Here is a 23280-nt window from a genome sequence, read left to right on the forward strand (position 1 = left end):
TTAAATTTCGTGAATGAATGTACAGTGTTTTTAAATATACAATTATTAAATGTAAAAATGAAGAATAAATTGCAAGAAATGCAATCAAGGACAATGCCACTGTGACAGCTTCGTGAAGGTGAATGCAATGACAGGTAAGCTATTCTTGTTGCACATGTTTTGTTTATTGTGTTTAAGGATTGAGTTGAATTGGAACGTATTAAAAGCCACGTGTTTGTGTGGGAGTGAAATAAATATTATTTTATTTTTAATATCTAAAATTCTTTTTGCATAACTTAAAAAAATCCTTTGTTGCTCAAATCGTCTGCTAATTAGAATTTTAAATATTTTTTTTTTACTTTATAGTAGATATATACAAAAAATATCGCTTTTTCTCTAAAAACTATTTGTTTTTTTTTTACATTATTTGCTACCCACTCGCCTTCTGCTCTCCCTACACATGTCCACCATTTTTTACACCATTTAACATTGGACGGGCATAGTTATTTTGGTTGCTGTTTGTAAAAAGGGTTAAAAGGCTATATTTTGCTTTTATTAATGGTTAACACTGTTTGGCAATATATGTATACCCGGAGGCTTTGAAAATCTAGCTTCAATCTGTAATGAGTTTTCTGGTTTTAAATGCTAAAGTGCCCTGAAAAATTATAAAACCCCACAGCGAAAGACGAAATGCCGAACTATAATAATATTAGATAAATAAAAGTATTTTTATTTGTTGTTTTTAAAATTATACATACAACAATTAATACTTTGGCGGCTTTACTCCAGTCCCAATCGCTCTCTTATGCCCATTTTCTTGATCAGCGTGTACAATGAGAAAGAGAACTTTGCGATCTGCTTTAAATACTCAATCGATTAACGAAATATTTTTTGGTTTAATAACGAACTCACATTAAGAAAACTGCCCAGCGTTATTGGGAATATTTTGCCCGCATTGAGTTCCATAACACGCTGCGTGCGCTGCATAAAGAAAACCAGCATTTTTCTAAAGCGTACATCCTGTGCAATCCAATTGGAGTGAAATATCTGTTGCGACAGGCGTTCGCTGTCGTCCATGAGACACTGCGCATAGTAGCATAGCGGAAATATCTCAACAACTACCGCCAGTATGTAGAAACAGCATGCGATTTGCGCCGACAGCTGATCGGCGAATATGAAGATGTTGATGAGCGTGGCGCTCAGTATGCTAGCGGTGATCATGAATTGTATAAAGATTGTAACGGAAATTATGGGCGCAACAACGTCGTAGAGCCTATAACGAAGCATACGCATGTATAATACCTACATTGGTGCGTCTATAAACTCACCCTAACAGGTTCTTATGATCAATTATACAAAGCTTCAATTCTTCCAAATTTTCCTCCAAAATCGTTTCGGCACTGGTGGCCAACCTTTTGAGGCGCATCAACAAAATACGCATATGCGTACGCAGTATGCATACATAAATTACGGCATAAGAGTCGTCTACAACCTGTTGAAAGCAGGCGACATCCATGAGTGCGAATTCCATGAGCGATGCTGTTATGAACGCCAGCTTTGACTTGCGCCAGTCAATAATGGGATTGTACAAAGCATAAGGCGGTCGTCCAAAAATTACCGAGCCGAGGAACGTGCTCGACGCATAACTCCAGTATGACATGGCGAAGAGTACAACGAAACGATTACCCTGTTGTACAATTTTTCGCAGCTCAGCGATTTCTTCTTCAACGCAACAGCGCGCATCCAAACGATCCATATAAACGTTTGCGGTGCGCAATTTTGGCAGCAGAAAAGCCATGACCACTATTTTTACCGAACAACCAATCACGTTTATGGCCACTTGAATGGACGTGAGCAAGCTGCTTGGCACCAAATCTTCACTGGACATGGTAGCATAACTGAAGACGAATGATAGCGGCAACCAAATAGTGACCAGAGTATTCGGTATGAGTGAGTATAGTAAGTAAAGCCATTTACGACGTTCAGGCATGTAAATGCCCAGCACGCGAAAACCTTTGAAAAGATATTTGGTTGCTTGTACGGTGCGTACTGCTGGCTTATCCATCGTCTCTGCTGAAGATTTGTGCAATAAATGCTAGTTAAAAGACTGCATAAAACTGTGATATGTTATTACTTGCCTGCTCGGCGTAGCGCTGTAATGCCTGCTTCCAACTGGACAGTACTGGATGGTGCGTTGGCCATAATTTTTGGCGAATTCTTAAATTTGAAAGGATAACCGGACCTTTGAATGCAAACTATTTATAGCAAATGCACATCATTACTAATGAAATATCTTCTAGAATAAATTAGTAGTAACTTCAAAAGTTTTCAAGTTTATGTAAAGGGTGTGGGAGCATAGAGAACGGCAGATAGTTGGTGAGAGGTGATGCACAATGAGAAATATTTGCATAAATATGAAATTTTGCCTCATATTTGAAAAGGTACAGGTAATGAATTGCTTAACGCGGCGGAGATTTGACACGGTCGACTTCGATTCCGGACCTTGCTAATTTTGTTCATACTCATTCGTGGTAAAAATTTGTATAGCCTTAGATTTTTGTCTTTTGTCATTCGCTATGTCCTTCAGACAAAGGGATTGATCATGACGAAAGCATTTCTGTTAAAAGAACACAGCTCTTAACTGATGCGTCGCAGTTGGCAGGTCCCAAACTCATTCCACATTTTTTTGTATAGCACGGTTTAGGCTTACCAGGAACATTTTTTAACTCACGTTCTACGTGCTCATATTTTGGCTGCTTTTTAAGTAGTGTCATTAAATTTTTTCAGTGTAGCTGCGTCTAGCTTTTAGCACTTTGAATATTTAATTAAAAATTAAATTTTATTACAAAGCTCAGACGATAAACTTTATCGAATCAACTTTTATTTATTTATAAATCAAACTTTTAATATTTTCGTTATGCACAAGTATTGAGAAAAACATTCATTCGCACAATTCAGAAGTGAAAAAGTTATATAACTGTAGTACCGCCTTCGAGAACTGGTTTAGGTCAGTGAACCATCAGCTTACTACTACAAGTAGTTTTACTAGAAATTTTCCTTTCTGTAGTGTTTTTTTTTTGCAGATTTTATAGGAATTACAATCCCATCGCTATCTCTTGGTGAACCCTGTAGCTAATTATTTATTCTCTATTACTTAATTTGTAACCAAATGCATAAATAATTGCGTTGATTTGCGATTGATTGAAATTAAAAATTATGACGTGAACGCCCACAATACTTCTTCATCCCCCAGCTGGAGGATTCATAAAGTGTAATGACCGCTTGTGGAAATCTTTTTTTAAGCTGCATACAAATTCGCTTGTGTATACTACACAGTACTGCTTTGCGAGGCGCTACCCATTGTCGCTGATTTTTAGTATTCGGCTGAGGAAACGACAACAATAGCGGCCCGTGGTTGTGCAAGATTGAAAATATAGTTCCGATTGAGTAGAATATTACCTGTGGTTACCCACGTTGATCTTGTAGAAGTTCTAATGGCTTCGACATTCGGTTTCAATCATTAGACGTCTTCGACTGGCTTATTGAGGAAGTTCGCTGTCTATGATCTCGTTAGTTTCCTTGGCATGTATAATTAAGGTACGAAAAAGAACAATTGCATGTAGTCGGCCCTTGCACTGTATTTGTCAATGTTGTTCTAAACAATTAGCTACCCTGAACCCTAAATTTCACACCTTCTAATAACTTTGACATGACAGAATCCTTTGTGCACTAAGATTTATTGGAGCTTGTGTTATAGATGGATAAGAAATATGTTAGATCCAGTGAATTCAATTGAAGCGATAAGACTTCGTGATATCCATATTTAGGTGCGGTAATAGTAATCTCTTACTGTGTTAAACAAGGTTGCCAGGGCTACTGTTAGGCTTACTGAATGATCTCTTCACTCGATCCCGAATCGTTCCTTCAAATTCATTTTTTCGATGAAAGTGTAAAGGGAGAAAGAGAACTTTGCAATCTGAAATCAGACAGAAAAGATAAGACGGTGTAAAAAATGTTTCAAAGCTTATTTGGATATTAGCAAAATCGCTCACACTGACAAAACTGCTTAGCGTGACGGGAAACAGTTTCCCAGCGGTCAGAAACATGGGACGTTGTGAGCGTTGCAAGAAGAAAATCATTAGTTTGCGATACTCTGGGCTTTGTTCAATCCAATTCGAGTGGAAAATCACGTCCGCCAATTTGTCACTCTCATTGATAAGGCACTGGGAGAAGTAGCAAGCTGGGTAAATCTCTATCAGCACTGCCAGTATGAAGAAGCCGCAGGCCACTTGTGTTTGGAACTCATTCGCAAAGATAACAATGTTGATCAGTGCTGTCCCAATACACACGGCCGAGAGCGCGAATTGTATGAAAAGCGTTATTGAGATGATGGGCGCTATAGTGTCGTAGAGCCTGGCACATTACCAAAAATTAATCATAGCAGATTGTCTTATTTAAATGTACGCTGCCCAACTTACTCAATCAACAATTGATGGTCCTTGATGCACAATTTCAATTCACTGAGATGTTCTACCTTCGTTAGCGTTGGATTAGTACCCAGTTTCTCCACACGAAACTGCAAAATTTTCATGTGACAGCGCAACATGTTAATGTAGATGACGGGATAGCCATCGTTTACAGTTTGTTGCAGGCAAGCGAAGTCCATTATAATGAATTCAAGTAATGACGCAATTATAAACTCCGTGCGGGAGCGTCGCCATTTGAGAAAGGGAAAATATAACGAATACGGGGGATATCCCGAAGAAACCGAGGCCAGAAATGTGCTGGCCGAGTAGCACAGAAAGATGGTCAAGTAAAAAATAACGACCTTTTTACCAAACCGTACCATTTGTCGCAGCTCCTCGACTTCATCCGATGCACGGCAACGCTTATCAAGTCGCTGCGTGAGTATTTGTGTTGCACGCAGTTTTTCCAATACAAACTTCATTATGATGATTTTTGCCGTACCCCCGTATACGTCAAATGTGACCTGCAGTGAAGTTAGCAGATTGCTAACGTTGACATCGTCTGGCAAGGTGAACAATATCAAGGTAAATCCAATGGGAAAATAGAAGGTGGTAAAGAAGTTGACCAAAAACCCATAAATGATGTATAGTGCCTGATAGCGCAAAGGCATTACTAGGCCCATTCCGAAAGCAGCTTTAAAGAGATAATTCGTCGTATCTTGGCTACTCACATGATGTTCAGCTGGAAATATAAACTTGATTTAAGGATTCTGCCACGTCGTGTATGCACTCACCAGCTTCCTCCTCAATATTTCCACTTAAAGCTTTCGTTGAACTACTGGCTTTAAGCTTTCTGTTGATCTTGGTATCCCGTTGAGTTGCGATTTCATTGTGCATTGCTAATGCAAGTCCGATTTTTGGCATATCAGCAGTGGCTTGTCGCGGTGACTGCCTTATATTGCAGCGAATCTCAGATGTCTTATTCGCCAAAGCCAGCCCAAGCGCTTTTATATGCATCAATCGGCAAGCGGTAGCCATAAAATGCAGTCAGTTGGTAGAGTCAAAAGGGGCGAAGACTTACTGCATGGTTTTTTAATGACTTTTCCTTTCTCACTGTTTTCGCATCGTGCGAATTAGCTGGCTCAGCTTTATCCGTATTTTCGGTTCTGTTGAAATTATGGGCGAAACAGCGATCCAACCCACCAGAACCGACTTGTATACGTATAGATTACATTATGATTAATGAATTAGCTGTGTAAAAGTGCCAGATGCATGGCACTTTTTTAAATTTCAATTAGCAATTAAAAGAATTATGTCAAAGGGCTGGTTAGTAGCTGTTTAGCCATTAATCCGTCAAGTTCGGAGAGTACAAATTGAAAGTTGAATTAGCGCTGGCAGCTTTGGACACTTCACATATAGTTTTTAGCTAGGTTCGAACTAAAGGATCTACCAATAAGAACGAGGTGATGCTAAAATGAAATAAAACACTCAAATTTGGTCAAATTGGTTTTTTTAGTTATGGATGTCATTTAAGATTTGAACAAAATGTCGACCAAATGGCCACATCGGGTCCGTTTGCATATCTCTACCCATTTTCGCCAATTTTCGATGACCCGGTGCAGCATTTCGGCTAAAGTGCATTGAATTTTGTCCTCGAGCTCTTCGAGCGTCACTTATTGATTGGCGTAAACTTTTAAATTAACATACATATCTCCTGAGAAAATAATCTACTGGCGTTAAGTCTCATGATCTTGCCGGCCATTTGATTGGTCCATTTCTCGAAATTAACGACTCGTATACGTCCGCCACGAGTTGTCAAAATCACGTCATCCTTATTGGTTGTCGCTGTATTTCGGATCGGTGGTTATGTTTCGTGAATATCTGATCGGTTGTTGATTTCCCGGCGCGCTGTTGTTAACTCGGCTATAATCGTGTAAGCGGTGTCTACGCCAGTAAATAAGAAGAAGGTGATGTTTCGTCTCAATGATTTTCTCTCGAATGTTAGTATCTGGTTGGGGAACGTGACGTTTAATACTCGGAAGAGTGAAACAAACAAATTGCACAGTTTGGGTTCTCGAGTGTAGAGTTGACATGGTCAGTCGACAATGACTCTCACTTATCATACTACATATATGGGTATAAGACCGTGTAAATAAATCGGTTGTAGCGAAATTTGATGATTTTTCCCTTATCTAAGGATTAGTGGTTTCAAACATTAAAATAATTTGCAAGAAACACGCATTTTTTTATAAAAATAATTTATTCGAATTTTCGTAATGCTATACCATTTGGAAAAGGAGCTACAACTAAATGTGGAAAATACCATATTTTTAGTCGCAGTTTTGTACACTAAATTACTAAATCGTTAGAGGCTAAAAGCGCTTTTAAATTAACTGTAAAAATTGCAAACAAATAAAACAATTGTAAAAAGTTGTAAACAAGTAAAAAAGAATGGAATATTTTCATATTGCAACAACAGTATGACAAAAAAGTTTGGACTAGATCAATTTATCAATTTAACGGTTACAGTTACCGTAATATATAACGGTTTACATACATATAACGTACCGTTGGCGCTCTGCAAAGCACCGTTATGTTTTGTTATTTTTTTCAATGAAAATACTGTGTTTCATATTTGTCCCAACACAATTGTAGCTAACTGTTATTTGGAATGCTTTGAAAACGGTCTTCGTAATGTTTGTTTTTGCATTAAATTGAGGTTATAAACTTGCAACGTTTTGAATTTGTTTATAATTTTATCGTTTTAATTAGCTATGTATATTTGTGTTACACGTTTGTTTGTTTGTTTGTATATGTACTATATAGTTTGGAGTAAAAGAAACGCAATTAATACTTAATAAGTAGTATATGTTGGTATGTATGTGTATATAAGTATATATACATATGTATATGTAATTGTTGTTCATTTAACAATTTGACTAAGCAGAAGAAGCGCTGTTTATAAAGTAACTACTTAATTCTTTAAAATTTTGTTGTATTTGGCAAAGTATATATATAATTACATAAATACAATATATGTACATATATTGGGTAGTCGAAAAAGTCTTTTCGTATTTTGTCAATAGATGTCGTTGGAGTCGTATATCTCTAGTGCTACCAAACACATTGTGTCATACTACATAGTTTTGGAATGAAATACGAAAAGTCTTTTTCGACTACCCAAAATGTACACACATACATATGTGTATGTATGTAAAGCATATAGGCATATACATAAGTATGTATGTTTATTTAAAACTAATATTAATTAATACACACTAAGGCTGACTGCAAGTGAAAGTTTTATGTAAAAAAATTAACGGAACCTGCGAGAAAGCGCATTTTTTGGAAAAGAAAATTGCTAGCGCTTGTTTGCAGCGACAGAACGATTTTGCATAAAGTTCTAGCTTGCGAAAAAATATTTAAAAATTTAATGCTTAACACGCGAGTAGTGTTCGAATACTGGGTCCTTCACTTAGTAATTTTGCTTGGTGACAACAGCTGAGCTTTACCGCTTTACCGGTTTATATTTGAACAGCTGATGTTGTAAGCCTTGATTGTAAATAATCGATATATCGATAAACACCAACGATAAATTTTGTTGTCTATTTGGTGGAAATTTTGAGCTTTTACTCGACAATACCACGATCACTTTTAAAGTGTATTGTGATCAGTTGGACAAAATGAGCTTAAATGGGATGTGTTACCTCACCCACCATATACTCCAGACTTAGCCCCTTGGGACACTAAAAAATCAAATTACTTAGTGAACGAGCCTATATTAATCGCGTATGGATAAGTTATATGTAGACCTGTACTCAAGCCATAGTTTCGCACTCAACTCGGTTCGCGATTTCGTGTATTTTAGTCTTGATCATTACCGTTACTTTTGTGTAATGCTTCGCACTTCGCGAGCACTTTTCTTGCCCTTTTCGGATCGAATTCTAACCGAACTTTACTCGAGAGCCAGATTTTTTAACTTTCTGTTCAGGTTTGAGTATTATATCATTTTGTTATTGATTTTTATGAGAAAAACCGAAACAATTTGAATGCATTTAAAGATAAAGACGCCGACTTTTCACGCTCAAACGCTTGTGGTATATAATTCTTATTGCCAAGGAAAATTGTGAAAGAGTTTCCGCAGCGCTCACTTAGGATATACAAATATATAATATAAATACATATATCCTTTATATACATCACAAAGTCAAGCGGCGTCGATCGGAACTGATTTCAAGAAAATTAATTTTTTTAATTAAAAAATATTCTTACGCCAGCGTATTTGTGTTTGCAGTTATTTTGCAAGGCGGTACATTGTTCAAGCTAACGAGTATTGACTGTATTAATTTTATTATGTAATTTTTTCTTTCTTTTTTAACTTGTTTTTAATTATGAATTCAGAAACATAGTACTTCTTCATTTTGCTTTTCCTGTCGATTATTAATATTTATATGTACATATGTACCACATGTATAACGGTAATGCATACATACTCTACACTTATGAAATAACATCAGCCTTAAAGTTATACCTAACTCTCCGTCAGTATATAGAGATGAAGAAGAAACTTACAAATTCTTATCATGGTAATTCAAAAGCGAATATCTCTCGTATAATACATTTTGAGAGCTTTTCAATTTACCGTTTTTTTTTCCTCTGATTGTTTTTCGAATACACAAATTTTTATGATTTTCGTGTTTTGCTTGAGTTTTTAATTTTTCCATAATTTTTTGTTAAGGCATCAATTGAATACAATTTCACATTGATAAAGGATTTATTTTTAGTTTTTATATAATATTTTCGAAAATGCGCAAACAGCATCAGGCGATTTTGAAAAATTTCATTTTCATAGAGGTTTCATTATCGATTTACAGCTTGTAGCTCAATTTCAATGACAATTTTTGCGTAAATTGCAAGCTTTACCAAGTTTTTGTTTTCAAAATAAGCAGCAATAGGAATTGTGTATGATTGCTTACATGTATGTGGTTATATACAAATACTTAGCGTTTTAAGAGTTCATCCTTGCTATTAAATAGGTATGTACATACATATGTATGTTTGGCAAAACCAATTAAGTGTTAGGGGAATGATTGGCATGTTTGGAGTAATTAGCAAATCGCTTTTGTTTTGCGTTTTTATAAATCTATTAGGATGCGCCTTCTTCTGTTGCGTAGTTAAACGCTATTCAGCTATGGTAAAATGTATTCAGCGCGTTATATAGTGTGTTAGTTTCGCGTGCGATGTTTAAGCTTGGCTTTTTAGTCAATAATTCGCTTTCAAAACAGACGTATAGTTTATTCAGCGCCATTCAGCTTGTTATTAGAATTTCGCATTTGTACCGAAGCATTCTAAAATGTGTATATCCGTGCAGTTTGTTTCATTCAGCGCGCTCAGTTGTAATTGAGTCTTGAATTTTGCATCAAAAAGCAAATCAGTAAATTTAAATGTACAAAGTTAGCGAAATTTTAATGGAAATATATGTATATTGATTTTAAGTTTCTATTGCTTTCCCGATAAATCAACTTTAGATATGATTTTTTTGTTGAAAAAATTTCGAGTCTGTATAATATATGTATGTTGGTGCGTATTAATTCAGCGCGCTTGTTCGTAATTCAGCACTCGTTTTATTAGACAATTTCATATTCCCTAAATATTCGTATATGAAGGGCCTTAAAGCCTCTTATTGTGTTCGACAAATTGATTAATCTAAAAATTTATCAATAAAGCGTTTGCTGAATACTCATTTTGAGTGATTTTCAAGTAATGAAATGAAAATGTTGCACTGCTAACAGCTAATCGGGAGTGTGTTTCTTATATGTATATGCGAATGTATATAGATCAATGTTTTTAACATTTTGGAATACTACAACGGTCTGAAAGATAATACCTGTCTAGTCGCTAAGTTGTAAGTTCTATGTACATCTCCTTTGGTTGTACGCCCTAATTATTTATTTAGAAGTGGAAACCGAAAATGTTACAGCGATTATTGGGAACACCAAGCGTCCCTTTATACAACATACAAGTTTTCTCCTGCTCACCGCTTGCGTCGCTTTCTTCTTATCCAATAATGATTTTTGAGCTTTAATCGCCTCTCACTACTTGCTTCTTTGCTTACAACCTATATTCGTAGTGTGCTGAACGCGATCTTCGTGCACCCGAGTACCAGCGATATGGAAGCTGCTGCATTGAGTGTTGCGCCGACGTGGATAGCTGCTGTTGCTGTGGCGAATTCAACGACAATGAACTGCTGACCAAAGCGCCTGGACTGCGCGCCAACTGCAGTGTTGTATTGGTGAAGCGTGCGGCGCTGCCCTGCTAGGAGGATGGTGGGGTGCCGGCGGACATGTCGCTGGTGTGGCGCCGCGATATGCGTCGATTGAAAAGCGATATTGTGGATTGATTGAGATAGCCACTCGCGCTGCCGCTGCCACCGTTGTTGTTGTTGCTATTGTTAAAGCTGCCGTTGCCGCTGCTGGCGTCCAGAAACGCTTCGGGGCTGAAACGCACACGGCTGTGCTGCGAGGAAATGGAGCCCTCTTTGGCACTCAGATACGAGCTGTCATCACTAGTGAGCGAATCGGGGGGAGTGGGATTAGTGGGCGTGCCCTGCTGTGAAGAAATGCTGCCGGTGCGCTTGGCGACACCGTTGCCACCCACTACGGTAAGCCCATTGCTCATGTTGGCGCCCACCAATTCAGCGCCATTACCGGTATTAGACGCTGCGCCACCATTAGGCGTTTTATAGTTGAATTTTTTGAGCGACGAACGCAGTTTGTTGGAACCACTGCCATTGAAGCCTAGCGCCGCTGTTGTCTGTTCGAAAGGTAGCGAAACTGGCCGCTCTTGCGCGCTTAACGGTTTCATGTGTACCGGACTCAGCGGCGTTGATTGCGCGTGTGTGGTGTGCGTGTAAAGACTATGCTGCGGTGTACTAAAGAGGGACTGATGTTGTTGCTCGCGTTCCCGCTGCAATTGTTGCAGATGTTGTTGCTGGGCCAAGGTGTTGTGAAACTTTGTCCGGTGCAATGGGCTACCAATGTACGCGGGTAAATTTTCATAGTCGCGAATGCGATTTAAGCCGCCTCCTGTGTCGGCACCGCCCATGCTGCCGCCTGCACCGCCGCGTTTCAAACGCTGGGCCATCTTGGGTGAGCTCTTATACAGCTCATGTTTGCTGGGCGGTGGCACTACGCCAATCGGTGCAGGAGGTGGTGGCGGTAGTTCGCGGTAGTGCGCAAAGTCAGGCGCTCCGCCGGCGCCCATATTAATGTTCAGTTGCAAATTGAGATTGTTGTAGTCATATAAATCTGCCGCATGCAGCTCATCGTGATCGAAAGAGAAGCCCTGATTGATGTTGGAGCTATTGGAGATAGTTGATGGTGTGCGTCGGTGTCCAGCAGCGCTGACGCCCATTTGGGGTACGCGCGGCGGCGGTGTACGCGTTTGATAGTGTTGCTGCTGATGCTTTGGCGTTGATTGCTGGTGCGGCTGCTGTGGGTCGTAGTTGTAGTCGTAGTAATTGGGCAGGCGGTGATTGTAGTCGTAAGAGTAGTCAGGATACGATTTACAGTCGCGTTGATACGCCAACTGCACCTCTGGCCGATACGGAAAATAGTTGGAGCCTGAAAGAGAAACAGTTGTAAAAAAAAAACTGTGTGCTAATAGCGTGCGTCGCATAAGTACCGAAGTAGTCAGCACGATGCACGCCTGCGCCATAAGCGCCACCATCATTGGAGAAGCTCGGTCCGTGACGCAAATAATCAGCGCGCGTATATTGCGTTGCGGAGGGCGGCATGCCACTGCCAGCGTTAAAGTCGTCATCAAAACGGCGCGTTGGTGGCGTGTCATCATGAAGCGAATACTCGAGATTCTCAGTAAATGAAGAGGTGCTGATTTTCCGACGCGGCGAAGGTGTTGGAGGCTGCGTATGACTGCCCAATGAAGACGAAAGCAGCGCGGAGGTATTGTTGGTGAAATTGGAGCCTAAGCCGCTTGTGGTGGATCCGGTTAGCGGCAGCTGCTGATGTTGCAGTGTTTGCTTCTGCTGTTGCAATGCCAGCTTGCTGTCAGCTGGGGGCAGCGCATGCTTTTGGAAGTAAAAGCTAGGCGTAGCGGCATGCAGTTTGGGCGAGCAGCGCGGATTCTGATGCAGAGGAGCGCGTTGTTCCTCTAAACGCGTGAATGTGGCTGCATTCAATGTGGCGCTATGCATACATAAAAGAAAAACTTATAAATAGCTGTACAAGCAACAATTATTGCTTACTCACCGATTGTGTTTGTTGCCAGTGCCATGATAAGTGTTGGCGGCAAAGCGGCTGCGCTCATCCAAAACACTCGGAAACTCCATTTCCATGGGTGCCTTTAATGCGGGCACATCACTAAGCAGCATTGGATGCACCGGCGACACGTTCGAGATGCGCACGTCATAGCCAGCGGCGACGCCGGCAAGCAGCGCGGCCATATTGTAGAGCAACACTTCAATGACGGAAAGCTTCGGCTTGCGCACCGCATCGCCGGCGTACAGCGTGGGCATGGGAATGTTGGAAGTAAAGCGGCTCAGCAGGTAGGGATTGGGCGACATAATGGGCAGCGGCGCGTCCACGATGGAAGTGCCGGCGCCAGCGGCGGCTGGCAGCGCGTGTAAAGGCGAACACCAGTCTTTGGAATTGTAGCCTGTTGGCGGCGGCGGCGACAATGCGGCACAGTTTTTGGGAAGAGTGTAAAAATATCGTATGTGTGAGTAGAATAGAAATTGAAAAAACATAACGGCGCTGAGCAAGTCGAAGGAGCGTAGGTATGTGAAACTAAACCGCTGACAAACCGAGTTAGGAAAAATCAAAATTATAAAATTCAAAACCAATACTAACCAACACCAATTTTGTTGCAACAATATTGAAACTCAAAAGTTAATTGTAAATAAAACTAGAATACAAATCATTTATTGCTTGTGGTTTTTTTTATATTTTATTTTTGTGTTCTTATGTTTTTGTATTTTTTGTAGAAATTTTCGAGGGATTATGGTAACTTTTTTTTGCGTATTCACTACTAATTTTGCTTTATAAAATGGAATATTTATCGTAGCTTAAAATAGTGTAAAATTTACTTTCTAAATGTAGTGGTAGAAAAATGTAGACTTTTTTTTGGAACACACTGTAGAAAAACAAAAGCTCAAACATTTTTAGTGCTGCAAAACTGTGGAAAATCGAGCGACTTTAAGAAATATTAATACAATAGTTAAAATTTTGATAAAATTTAAATAAAATTAAAGCTGAAAAGAAAATTACAATAAAAACATACAATTTTGCTTAATTAAAACAAAAGCGTGGTCTGAGGCAATTCAGGAGCGATGGGCAATAATTTTTGATGTGCAAAAAAATTTAAGGTAAAAAATTTAAAATTTTAAGATAAAAATTTTGAACCTTCTATTTTGGAATTGTATTTGAAAAAGTAACAATGCTGGTCTTGTTATGAAAATATTAAAAATTTTTGGGAATTTTTTATATTTTTAAATCATTTAATTAAAAAATTTTATAATTAGAAAAGAAATAATAATTGTATTTCAAAATTTTAGATATATTTTACATGTTTAAAACATTAAATTAAAAAAATATATATAATTTGAAAAAAATATATAATTTGAATTTCAAAATAAAATTAAAAAAAATATAATTTGAATTTCAAAATAAAATTTGAAAAAAAAAATATATTTTTTAGTGTTAAAAATATCGCTGACCCTGCTCGACCACCTTACAGATATACGCATGTCAGTGAATACCATATAAGACACTTTAAAAGCATTACATTTTTTTCGAGACATAAATAATTTATGTTAAGTTTTTCATATTTTTTTTGTAAATAATACCCAATTGAATCTAATAATTTAAAAAAAAACTACTCTTGCACGCATGTAAAGTACCAAAAGAAAAACATGGATAAAAAAATTGTGAATACATTTTTAACCAAAAGTTTGTTTTAAGTGATGTCGCCTATTGCGTATTGGCACTGACAAAATTACAAAAACAAAAATTTACAATCATTTGGGGTGCGTAATAAATTATACAATAATAAAAGGGGACAATTTGCACAGCTTTTACATTATTTTTTTTTTTACTTTCTTTCAGTTTCTGATCACAGTTTTTCCAACAAAGAGCGAAATAATTAAAAAAAAAAAATACGGCGTATTTTGAAAAGGTTTCTATAAAAAAAATCTCACAGAAATAAAAGTTGTTTAAGCATAATAATAGTAATAATAATAATAATAATAATAATAAAACATTTACAGTATACAAATAAATATGCAGGACTTTCATTCGTTTTATGAAATCAAAATAAAATAACATTTTCATTAACTTAAAAATTATGCAAAACATTGCAGCGCCAACGGTGTTGAAAATAACGGTGATAATGTGACGTATTCCGCACTAAAGCTGTGACATGAAAAGCTCAAGGAATACGCGTGGCTGGTTTATATTTGCTTTTTTTGTTTTCGTTTTTCTACTATTTCTTCTTAGAGGCACACAAAGTCTTATACTTTAGGCTTAAACTACATTTTTTTTCGGCGTTTACTTTTTTCTTGTGCTACATGCTAACTTAATTGCGTACAAGTGTTTTTGTTTTTGTATTATTATTGTATTTTAACTCGTATAAGTTCAATAATTTGCCATTCGACGAACTTTTGCATATACACCCCATCTCATCGATTCACCATACCACATGGTATGTGGTGAGTATGCTTGCGTTTAGCGTTAAAAATAAATGCATGAAAATGCACATCCACTGGCTGTGCGCGCAGCGGCTTAGTGTGAAAGTCTCCAAAACGTTTAATAATACCGTTAAGCACTCAAACGACTGTGGCCGACTCTTTTAAATATTCCGCGTTAACCGAAATCACTTTGCATTTGCGGTGCAAATAATTTTCGAAACAAAAGTTCCTTTAGCGCACGATTGAAATATAGATAGTCCCTTTCGCAGTTCGCTCTTACATATATTTTCGCCTTCGCCTCATTATACCGTAACATTTCAAAGCACTTTATAAAATTTAGCTTACAAAAATGCCTTTAAGGGCTTTTAGTATTTTCTAACCACACTTTTGATACTTAAAGTTTCAGCGCCGCGTTGCGCACGCACTACAGTTGCTCGCATGACTTCGCTTTCGCCTTCGCTTTGACGCGTGTTTCGTGCACGAACTCCGAGTTGGCGTTTTCGAATAATTTGTATTCACTTTCTGATTTCTTCTTGCGTATTGTGAAGTAGTTTAGTATGTTTTGCACTTTATGTTGAAATGATACCGACGCTGTCGTCGTCGCGCCGGGTTCTTTCGCTTTGCCGCTCACTTTCTTTGTGTGCATTTTGTGCTTGCGCGCCTTGGCTTCCTGCGCCAAGAGCAGACTCTGTTTCATGCGCAAGACCTCCGGTGCCGGCTGCACGTCTTGCAGCTTCAGGTCGTGCAGCAGTGAGCCTTTAGGCATGACAGTCGTTGACGTAGCAGCTGCGTGTGGTGAAGTTTGTTGCGAAGTTGCGCCGCCGCCGTTAACGAACTGATCGGTCTTGTCTGTGTGGAAATTGGTGGCGTCGGTGGAATTGAAGGTTGTGGAAAAACTGTATGACTGATTGGCGCTGGCAATGGTGCTGTTCGCGTGTTCGTCGTTCGAGTTGCATGAGTTCGTTTGCGAGGCGGAGGAGTTTAGCTGGAAGGTAACGGACGATTTGCGTGACGTCTGCGTAGAGTTGGTCGTGTCGATAGAAGAGGATTGGTCGGAGCATATGGAATTGAAATGCTCATCGCCCGAGTATGAACGAAATGAAGCGTTGTGTGATGCGTTGGTTTCCGCGTCGTCGTCTGCAGCCTCGCCCGCATTTGACGGTTGTCGGAAGAAACACTGACGAGGAAATTGCGAGCCGGAAGCGTTGCGCTGAAAGCGGTATGTGGGCTCATCGTCAGCGGCATCCTCGGTGAGTTGAGAAGTGGAGTTGTATTTGGTCAAATCGCCGCTAGACTTCGAATTGAGACGTTCAGAGCGCTGGCTGCCAAGACGGCTTGCTGGCGCGGGCAACGAGAAAATTTCTTCCAAAGACTTTTGTATTTCGCGATAGAAAGCACGATCGTAGGTCGGATCGTTGGGCTCGTTAATCAGATTTGTCGCGCTGCTGGCATTGCTAGCGTGGTGAATTGGTTGTGGCGCGTGTTTATCAAAATCGGATAGCAACATCACGATGGGCAACATCTTCGCTTGTCGTTGTGCGTGTTTCTGTTGACGCTCGATCGCTAGCAGTTCGCTATCGAGTGAAAGTTTTTTCCGCCCGACGGCTGGGCTGTTGCCGAGACTGCTGAAGCCGCTGATCGCATGATCGGAAAGTGGACTGCGATCGTGGTAGGCGTAGGGCAACGGCGGCTGCTGCGCCACTGGCGAGACCTTGCGGAAGGGGAAACAGCTGACGGTGGGCGTGGGCGGTTCGGTGTCGGTATCACTCTGATCCGACGACGGGTAGTCGGGCGCAGGCACGAACTGATATTGCAACAGCGTCACGGGCGAACAGGGGTACCGTGCCGGCAAATTTAAGCCATCCTCCTGACTGCGTACCATAGGCGGCACAGGCTGGAGGCTTTGTTGGCGCAGAAACTGCTGCTGTTGTTGCTGTTGACGCAGTTGCTGCGCCTTCAATTTCTTATTACTACACAAACTGAGACTTTTCACACCAATAGCGCTGCTGCCAGAATTCTTTCTGCTACCGTTATTATTGTGATTATGGTTAATGTTATTGTTATTGCCGTTATTCCTACGGTTATGGCTATTATTTTGGATCAGTGTACTAGTACTTGCATTACTACTACTATAGCTATTACTATGATTATAGTTGCTTTTGTTTTTATTATAAATGTTTGGGTCAAGTATGAAGTTATTGGCGGCAAAAGTGCCGCTATTGTTGCTGTTATTACTCGAATTACTATTGCTATGATGTGGGTGTTGTTGAAGCTGATGCTGATGATTATGGTTACTAGTATTATTAATATTTATGACTGAAGTGGCATGCGGATGGTCGTTTGTATTATTGAGTAATGGGAACGTCACCAGCGATGATGAATTGGGCATATTGTTCGTTTGGTTGGACGTTGCCGTCGCCGTTAGCGCCGTTGTTGGTGTTTGCGTTGGTGTTGTGTTGCAACTGTTGTTGTTGCTGTTGCTATTTTTGTTGTAATTGCCTATAATACAAATACCTGACTCATTGTAGCCGATGCAGGCGTCAGATGCATAGGTCGGTGTGGTAGGCGAGCATGGCATCGAGCCGAATTTATACTCGAAATGGTGCGCATGCGAATGGTGCGACGGCAAATGTTGGTGGCGGTGATGGTGTGGCGAATGCTGGCGCATGGCGTGATGCGGCAGGTGGCTATGATGTAGATAGTGCAGTTGCGTGGGACGCACCGCCTTCTTGTCTAGGTTTGGTGCACTCTTGCTGAACAAGGAGTTGGTGGAAGCTGGGCCGGACCATTCGGTGGCAAGCAGCGCCGGCAGGTGGGGGCGCTCGCGCTGGTGCACCGTCGAAGGACCCCACGTCTTGCCTTTGTAGCCGTCAGGCGGCAGCTGCGGTGGCGTGACTACGCGAGCGTGCACACACACACACATACACACAGGCGAGGAATGTATGAAATAATAAAAATAAGCGGAGAACGAAAAGAAAACCGTAAAGAAAAATTAAATAAAAAATAAATTAATTATGAATAGTAAATAAAATTTAAAACTACTGTTTAACAAAAACAAAAAGTTCAACTAACCTAAGAACAAATACTAAAATTTTTAAAATAGTAGAATATGCACGTATGTATGTACATACATATGTATATCAAAAAATATTTGACAAAGCTAAATGTGCAACGATTTTAAAAATTATAAGACCTCTTCATAGCCTTTGCTAATTCTGCATCTAATTCTTTTAAGAAACACTCGCGTTTTTTTCCATTTCTTGGTATTTTGTCTATAGTAGTAATTTTAAAAAATTAAAGAAAAAACTTTTACTCACGTGCCACGATGCGCACTTGGGAAATTGCTGGTGAGCCAGGCGGTGTATCAGTCAAGGGTTTGTCGTGTATTGCTGTCACTGTGTGCCGGAAATCGGTTGGGAGTGAAATTTGCACTTCGTTCTTTTTTAGCAGCTGCAAAAGACAGAATTATTTTTACTAATATTTTACCAGCCATTTAGCAGTGCCATGCTTACTTTAAGTTTCACTTTGCTAAACTTGCCACGCCTACGATTCGGCGTTGGTGTTTGTTGTGCAATTTGCAGCTCTCGCCCGATTAAGGCCATCTCGCGCAGTTTTAACTGCTCGGCGAAGCGTTTCAGATTCATGGCCTGTTCGTCCTGTTCGCTCTGAACGCGATTCAAGCGTTCCTCTTTGGTGCGCAATTCCTAGGATAGAGTAAACATGTTAATAATCATTTAAAACTTCAACAAAATAAAAGGCGCAGGCGTACATGCAAGCCTTCCATTACTTCGAATAGTTAAAAAAGTAAATTAAATTTAGTTTTGATTTACTTTAATGCAAAAACGAAAAGTTAAGCAAAAGTTCAGACATTTCGGAGTAAACTTAACGTATTTGTACTGTAAAATTGGTGTTTGATTTCGTTTTTTTTCAATTACGTGCATATAATTTGCATATTTGTGAGCAAATCGTCAGCAAAATCAAACCAGAATTAAGGCATCAGCAAAATAAAAAAAAAAAATTGCCAAATTCGACAAAAGGCATGCACATAAACTAGAAATATTAAACAAAAAATTAAAATTATAAAAGAAAAAAATGATTTCCATCAAAATTGTAATGTAACACAGCCCATTAGCGTTTTATTGGCAAATTGTCGGCAAGAAAATGTAGCGTCTTGCTTACCTCCTCGATTGCTTGGAAACGCTGTGTGAGACGTAATCAAATGTATCAGAGAATATGTTACGATTTGTTCAAATATGCAAACAAATTAAAGAAGTACGTACAGGAAGAAGACAAAATTAAGAACGTGTAATTGACGTAAATGACAAGGTCGAACCGCCAAGTACATAACGGCAAACTACACAGTATCAAATTACAAAAATTTACAATGTACGCGCCTAAAAGCAAACACGCACACACCTCACAAATAATCACTAAATGCGTTACAACAATAAAATGTAATCAGCTATACAATTCCAGACCAAATACTATAATATACGGCTACATTAAGTTTTTTGTATTTTTGCTGTAAGCCACGCACCTTTTCTTTCAAGCGCAACTCTTGCAGCACTTCGGCTATCTCCTTCTTCCAGGCATCTTGCATTGTGTTGAACGATTCCTGTGGCGTCAGCGTGAAACCTGAACGTGTAATGTCTTCCAACTTCGTTAATATGTCCCTGAAACCTGGTCGCTTATGCGGGTCATTCTCCCAGCAGCCTTTGACAATATAGACAAAATTATTATTTTTTATTTCAAATAACCCAACTTGAGTACACACTTTTCATGAGTTTTCCCCATGCATCCGGGCAAGTTTTTGGTATAGGCAGCGTTAGCATATTCACTGCTATGCCAAACACGACTGAATACGAATCGAAACCTTTGTATGGCGTTTCGCCTGTGATGAGCTCCCACAGCAGCACACCGTAGCTCCAAACATCCGATGATCTGGAGTGTAAAAATAATGCATATGAACAAAACGGTATGTAAAAATAAATTTCAATTCCGTTGTAGGTGGAATATTGCACTTACTTGGAGTACGTGCTGCTTTTTATCACTTCCGGCGGCATCCAAGCGTATGTGCCCGCCGTTGATATGCGTGTTGTGTTGTAAAGCTCTCTCGCCAAACCGAAATCGGTGATCTTCAGTGTTTTATTGTGCAGATTGCCGGCAATGATTTCTTCCAAAATAAGCACTGTAAATGCCAAACGTTATAAAAGTGAAATGATTAATTTACTGCGTGATAAAATAAATTTTAACAATACGCAATTAATTAACCGTGTTTAATATAAACAAATAAACAAAAACAAGTGATCTAAAAACTTATATATAAAAATATATTTTCGTATAAACGCCGCTGACACGTTATCAAAACAAAAGCAAAACAAATCTTCAAACCCCCGGGTAAACATTCGCAACTCACCATTGGAACTCTTCAGATCGCGGTGTATAATCGAGATGGGTGCTTCGTTGTGCAGATAATTCATGCCGCGTGCTATCTGTATCGCCCAGTTAACCAGCACATCGGGTGGTATCTTGCCACGCGCCAAAATGTGGTTTAAACTGCCGCCACGCGCATACTCCATCACAAGACACAGATCGGGCGGCTTTAGGCAGACGCCACGCAGTGCCACTATGTTTTCGTGTTTGACGACCCAGAATAACTTCGCTTCTTGTAGCACATTGTCGCGATTCGATTCGACATCCGGGCCAGCTTGCGGCGCCACTTTAATGGCAACCTCTTCGCCGCTGTAATAGCCGCGATGCACCTTGCAAAAGCCGCCAGCGCCTATCACCTCGCCCACCTCGAGTTCGGCATAGTCAATTTCGTGCGGTTGTATGTCTCCAATAGCTGAGGGCACGCCCGCCAGCATAGGATCTTGGTCTGTCACAAAGTTACTGGGAAAAATGCCGACCTAGGCGAAGATTAGAATGTTTGTGTCAAAATAACAAAATGTAAATAATAAAATATGTATATGATTGCTAGTGGTCAATAGTTTCGACATAAACAAATTGCTAACATTTGTATCTATATTTTTTAATCATACTCAAATTATAAAAAAAAATGTGTTCAATATAATTACATATGTATTTCACCGATTTTTGCAAAACTTTACAAATTCTAATCTAAAAAAAGTTGAAATCTCAGATGCTGCTAACGGTTCAAGTAGCGCAGAGATAACGTTTAGATAAACACTAAGTGTTCTTATCATTGTTGCGCTGCAAAATAAGCAGTAGGCGGTGAAGCAGCATATTTTTAGTACGATAAAAAATGTCGTCAGCACATTAAAACATTGCAAAGAAGTGATAACATCCGAAAATGAAAACGTCGTTTATTAATTCATTTTATTGCACAGAAAACATTTGTGCGCACTGACGTCACTAATGCCCCCACTACATTCGCTACAATATTATTTCGACAAAAATTACTTCCGATATAAATTTAGGAATAACAAATAAACCAATTCTCACACTGATTGGTACTGACCTTATCGCCAATTTTGCCTGTCCACCAGCCCTCATCACCCGAAATATTGCTATCCATGGATAACACCACTACAATCTGACCGCGACGCAGTGTCAACTCATCCTCGCCTTTGGCATCGTAATCGTAAAGCACCGACCACAGCGGCCCGTCTGGTAATGGTGGTAACTGTGTTGTTTCGTGAGCACTGCTGCTGTTGTTATTGCTGCCGGCAGTTTGTTGACGTTGTTGTTGGTTGGTGATGTTGGCATTGCCATTGGCATGCATTTCTCCATTGCTATCGCTATGGTTGCGTGCGTGTGACGCTTCCGAGTGTTGCTCCTCGTTGATAGCGAGCATTGGTTTGGTTTCAGACGGCAAGTGATCGTTATTGGTTAAACAGTGTGCAGGCATATAAGTGATTAACAGGTGCTTTCCAAAATTAAAAAAGTAACAAAATAATATGCTGTCCAAACGTTAGAGGGTGTCTATTGTCCTCTAGCGCCAGACGAGAGTGTGTGTGCAGGAAGTCTTCCGTGCATCCGTTTATAAGCCATTCGTAATTAGCACCGAAAAGCTGTTGTAGACTGCTGTAAAGAAAGGAAAAGAGTAATAATAATTGGGGTGAATGTAAACAATTAAATATATAGCAGGTTTTCGTGTTTGAATTGTCTAAACATGGAGACAGAGCTGTTGAAAAAATAGCTTGTAGTATGTTGTAGGTTATATTAATTCCTTAGTGTCAAAACAATAGGCACATATTATCAACATACTAATTGCATCTATTTTGGGAACTTCGTCTTTGTAAACTCTAACCAAAAGTGGATAACCAATATTACCTGGAGTTTACGCAGTCAGTGTTCTCCACACCTATTCTAATCTCCACAACAGTTTTTATGCTTCACAATAGTTTCGATTTTGTATAAATAAAAAAAATTCGCTTTTCGTCTGGCCCGCAGAAATATCTCTTATCCGCAACTCCGTTCTTCTTCTTCGTCGACTATGTCGTTTTGTTTTAGTGCTATTCTTCTTCCCTATCCTCTATACATTATACGCAATATGTATGTATATACATGAATTTAATATTTCTCGTTTGCAACATATAAAACAGTCCTGTTTAGGCCGCATTCGTCCACGTTAATGTAGTTTTTACCAATCCGAAAGGATTTGGATATTTACACCAGTGCCTGTCACAGATTTTTATTTTTATCTTTGCCTTTCTTTTATTTTTTGCTTCGTCGTCGTCTTCTTTTTCGTAGTCGTGCAGCAGAGAAATTACATTTTCACTAATTCATGTGCAGCACTTTGGTTTCGTTCGTTTTCGCGTCGTTTAATATTTCAATAATTTATAAAATTTAGTTATTTCTATATGTTAATACGCAATCTTTGCGTTTCCGATTAGTTTAATTAAGAATTTATCGCGTTTTTGTGCAAATTTAAGTCATTTGCAAATCTTCGTTCTGAACTGCTACTTTTCGGTTCCACTTCCACTTCATACACTGCATGTCGTCTTTTGATTATTCTCTTTTGTGCTTACATTTCTACTTCGCCTTTTTTGTGTTGCCACCGGATAACAGTGCCCGTCTGCATGATGGACATTTCTTGACAGTTTGCAAATCGAATATATGAATACAGGGCTTCTGGCAAGACTTATTTAAATATATTTAATTTTCTAA

General features: G+C 39.3%; 3 protein-coding genes across 7 annotated transcripts; all 3 read right to left on the reverse strand.

Annotated features, from left to right (window-relative positions):
* Window positions 1-291: 291 nt before the first annotated feature.
* LOC126759024 (odorant receptor 7a-like) lies at window positions 292-3603 on the reverse strand. Its single transcript, XM_050473564.1, has 3 exons — window positions 1308-3603; window positions 892-1252; window positions 292-834 (listed from the first exon to the last, which is right to left on the reverse strand). The coding sequence occupies exons 1-3, from the start codon at window positions 2042-2044 to the stop codon at window positions 760-762; spliced, it is 1173 nt and encodes a 390-aa protein (XP_050329521.1). The 5' UTR covers window positions 2045-3603; the 3' UTR covers window positions 292-759.
* A 94-nt stretch (window positions 3604-3697) lies between these two features.
* LOC126759023 (odorant receptor 7a-like) lies at window positions 3698-5498 on the reverse strand. The gene is made up of 4 exons (XM_050473563.1): window positions 5240-5498; window positions 4458-5187; window positions 4032-4392; window positions 3698-3955 (listed from the first exon to the last, which is right to left on the reverse strand). The coding sequence occupies exons 1-4, from the start codon at window positions 5481-5483 to the stop codon at window positions 3881-3883; spliced, it is 1410 nt and encodes a 469-aa protein (XP_050329520.1). The 5' UTR covers window positions 5484-5498; the 3' UTR covers window positions 3698-3880.
* Window positions 5499-7041: 1543 nt separating this feature from the next.
* Window positions 7042-23092, reverse strand: LOC126759017 (mitogen-activated protein kinase kinase kinase). 5 transcript variants are annotated; one of them, XR_007666940.1, is made up of 13 exons: window positions 22444-23092; window positions 21629-22194; window positions 20564-21056; window positions 20173-20335; window positions 19922-20088; window positions 19685-19860; window positions 19327-19347; window positions 18660-18851; window positions 18465-18597; window positions 12713-13118; window positions 12129-12649; window positions 10333-12067; window positions 7042-9851 (listed from the first exon to the last, which is right to left on the reverse strand). XR_007666940.1 is itself a non-coding variant. In XM_050473543.1 (12 exons), the coding sequence occupies exons 2-12, from the start codon at window positions 22016-22018 to the stop codon at window positions 10761-10763; spliced, it is 3969 nt and encodes a 1322-aa protein (XP_050329500.1). In that variant the 5' UTR covers window positions 22019-22194; window positions 22444-23092; the 3' UTR covers window positions 7042-10760. The 5 variants fall into 5 exon arrangements, 4 of the variants coding, with proteins under 4 accessions (XP_050329500.1, XP_050329498.1, XP_050329497.1 ...); XM_050473543.1 differs by having other exon boundaries at window positions 7042-12067; XM_050473541.1 differs by lacking the exons at window positions 7042-9851; window positions 10333-12067; window positions 12129-12649; window positions 12713-13118 and adding an exon at window positions 14534-18042 and having other exon boundaries at window positions 21629-22191.
* Window positions 23093-23280: the final 188 nt, after the last annotated feature.

Source organism: Bactrocera neohumeralis, chromosome 5 (assembly GCF_024586455.1).
Source record: "Bactrocera neohumeralis isolate Rockhampton chromosome 5, APGP_CSIRO_Bneo_wtdbg2-racon-allhic-juicebox.fasta_v2, whole genome shotgun sequence".
NCBI classification, from domain to species: Eukaryota; Metazoa; Arthropoda; class Insecta; order Diptera; family Tephritidae; genus Bactrocera; species Bactrocera neohumeralis.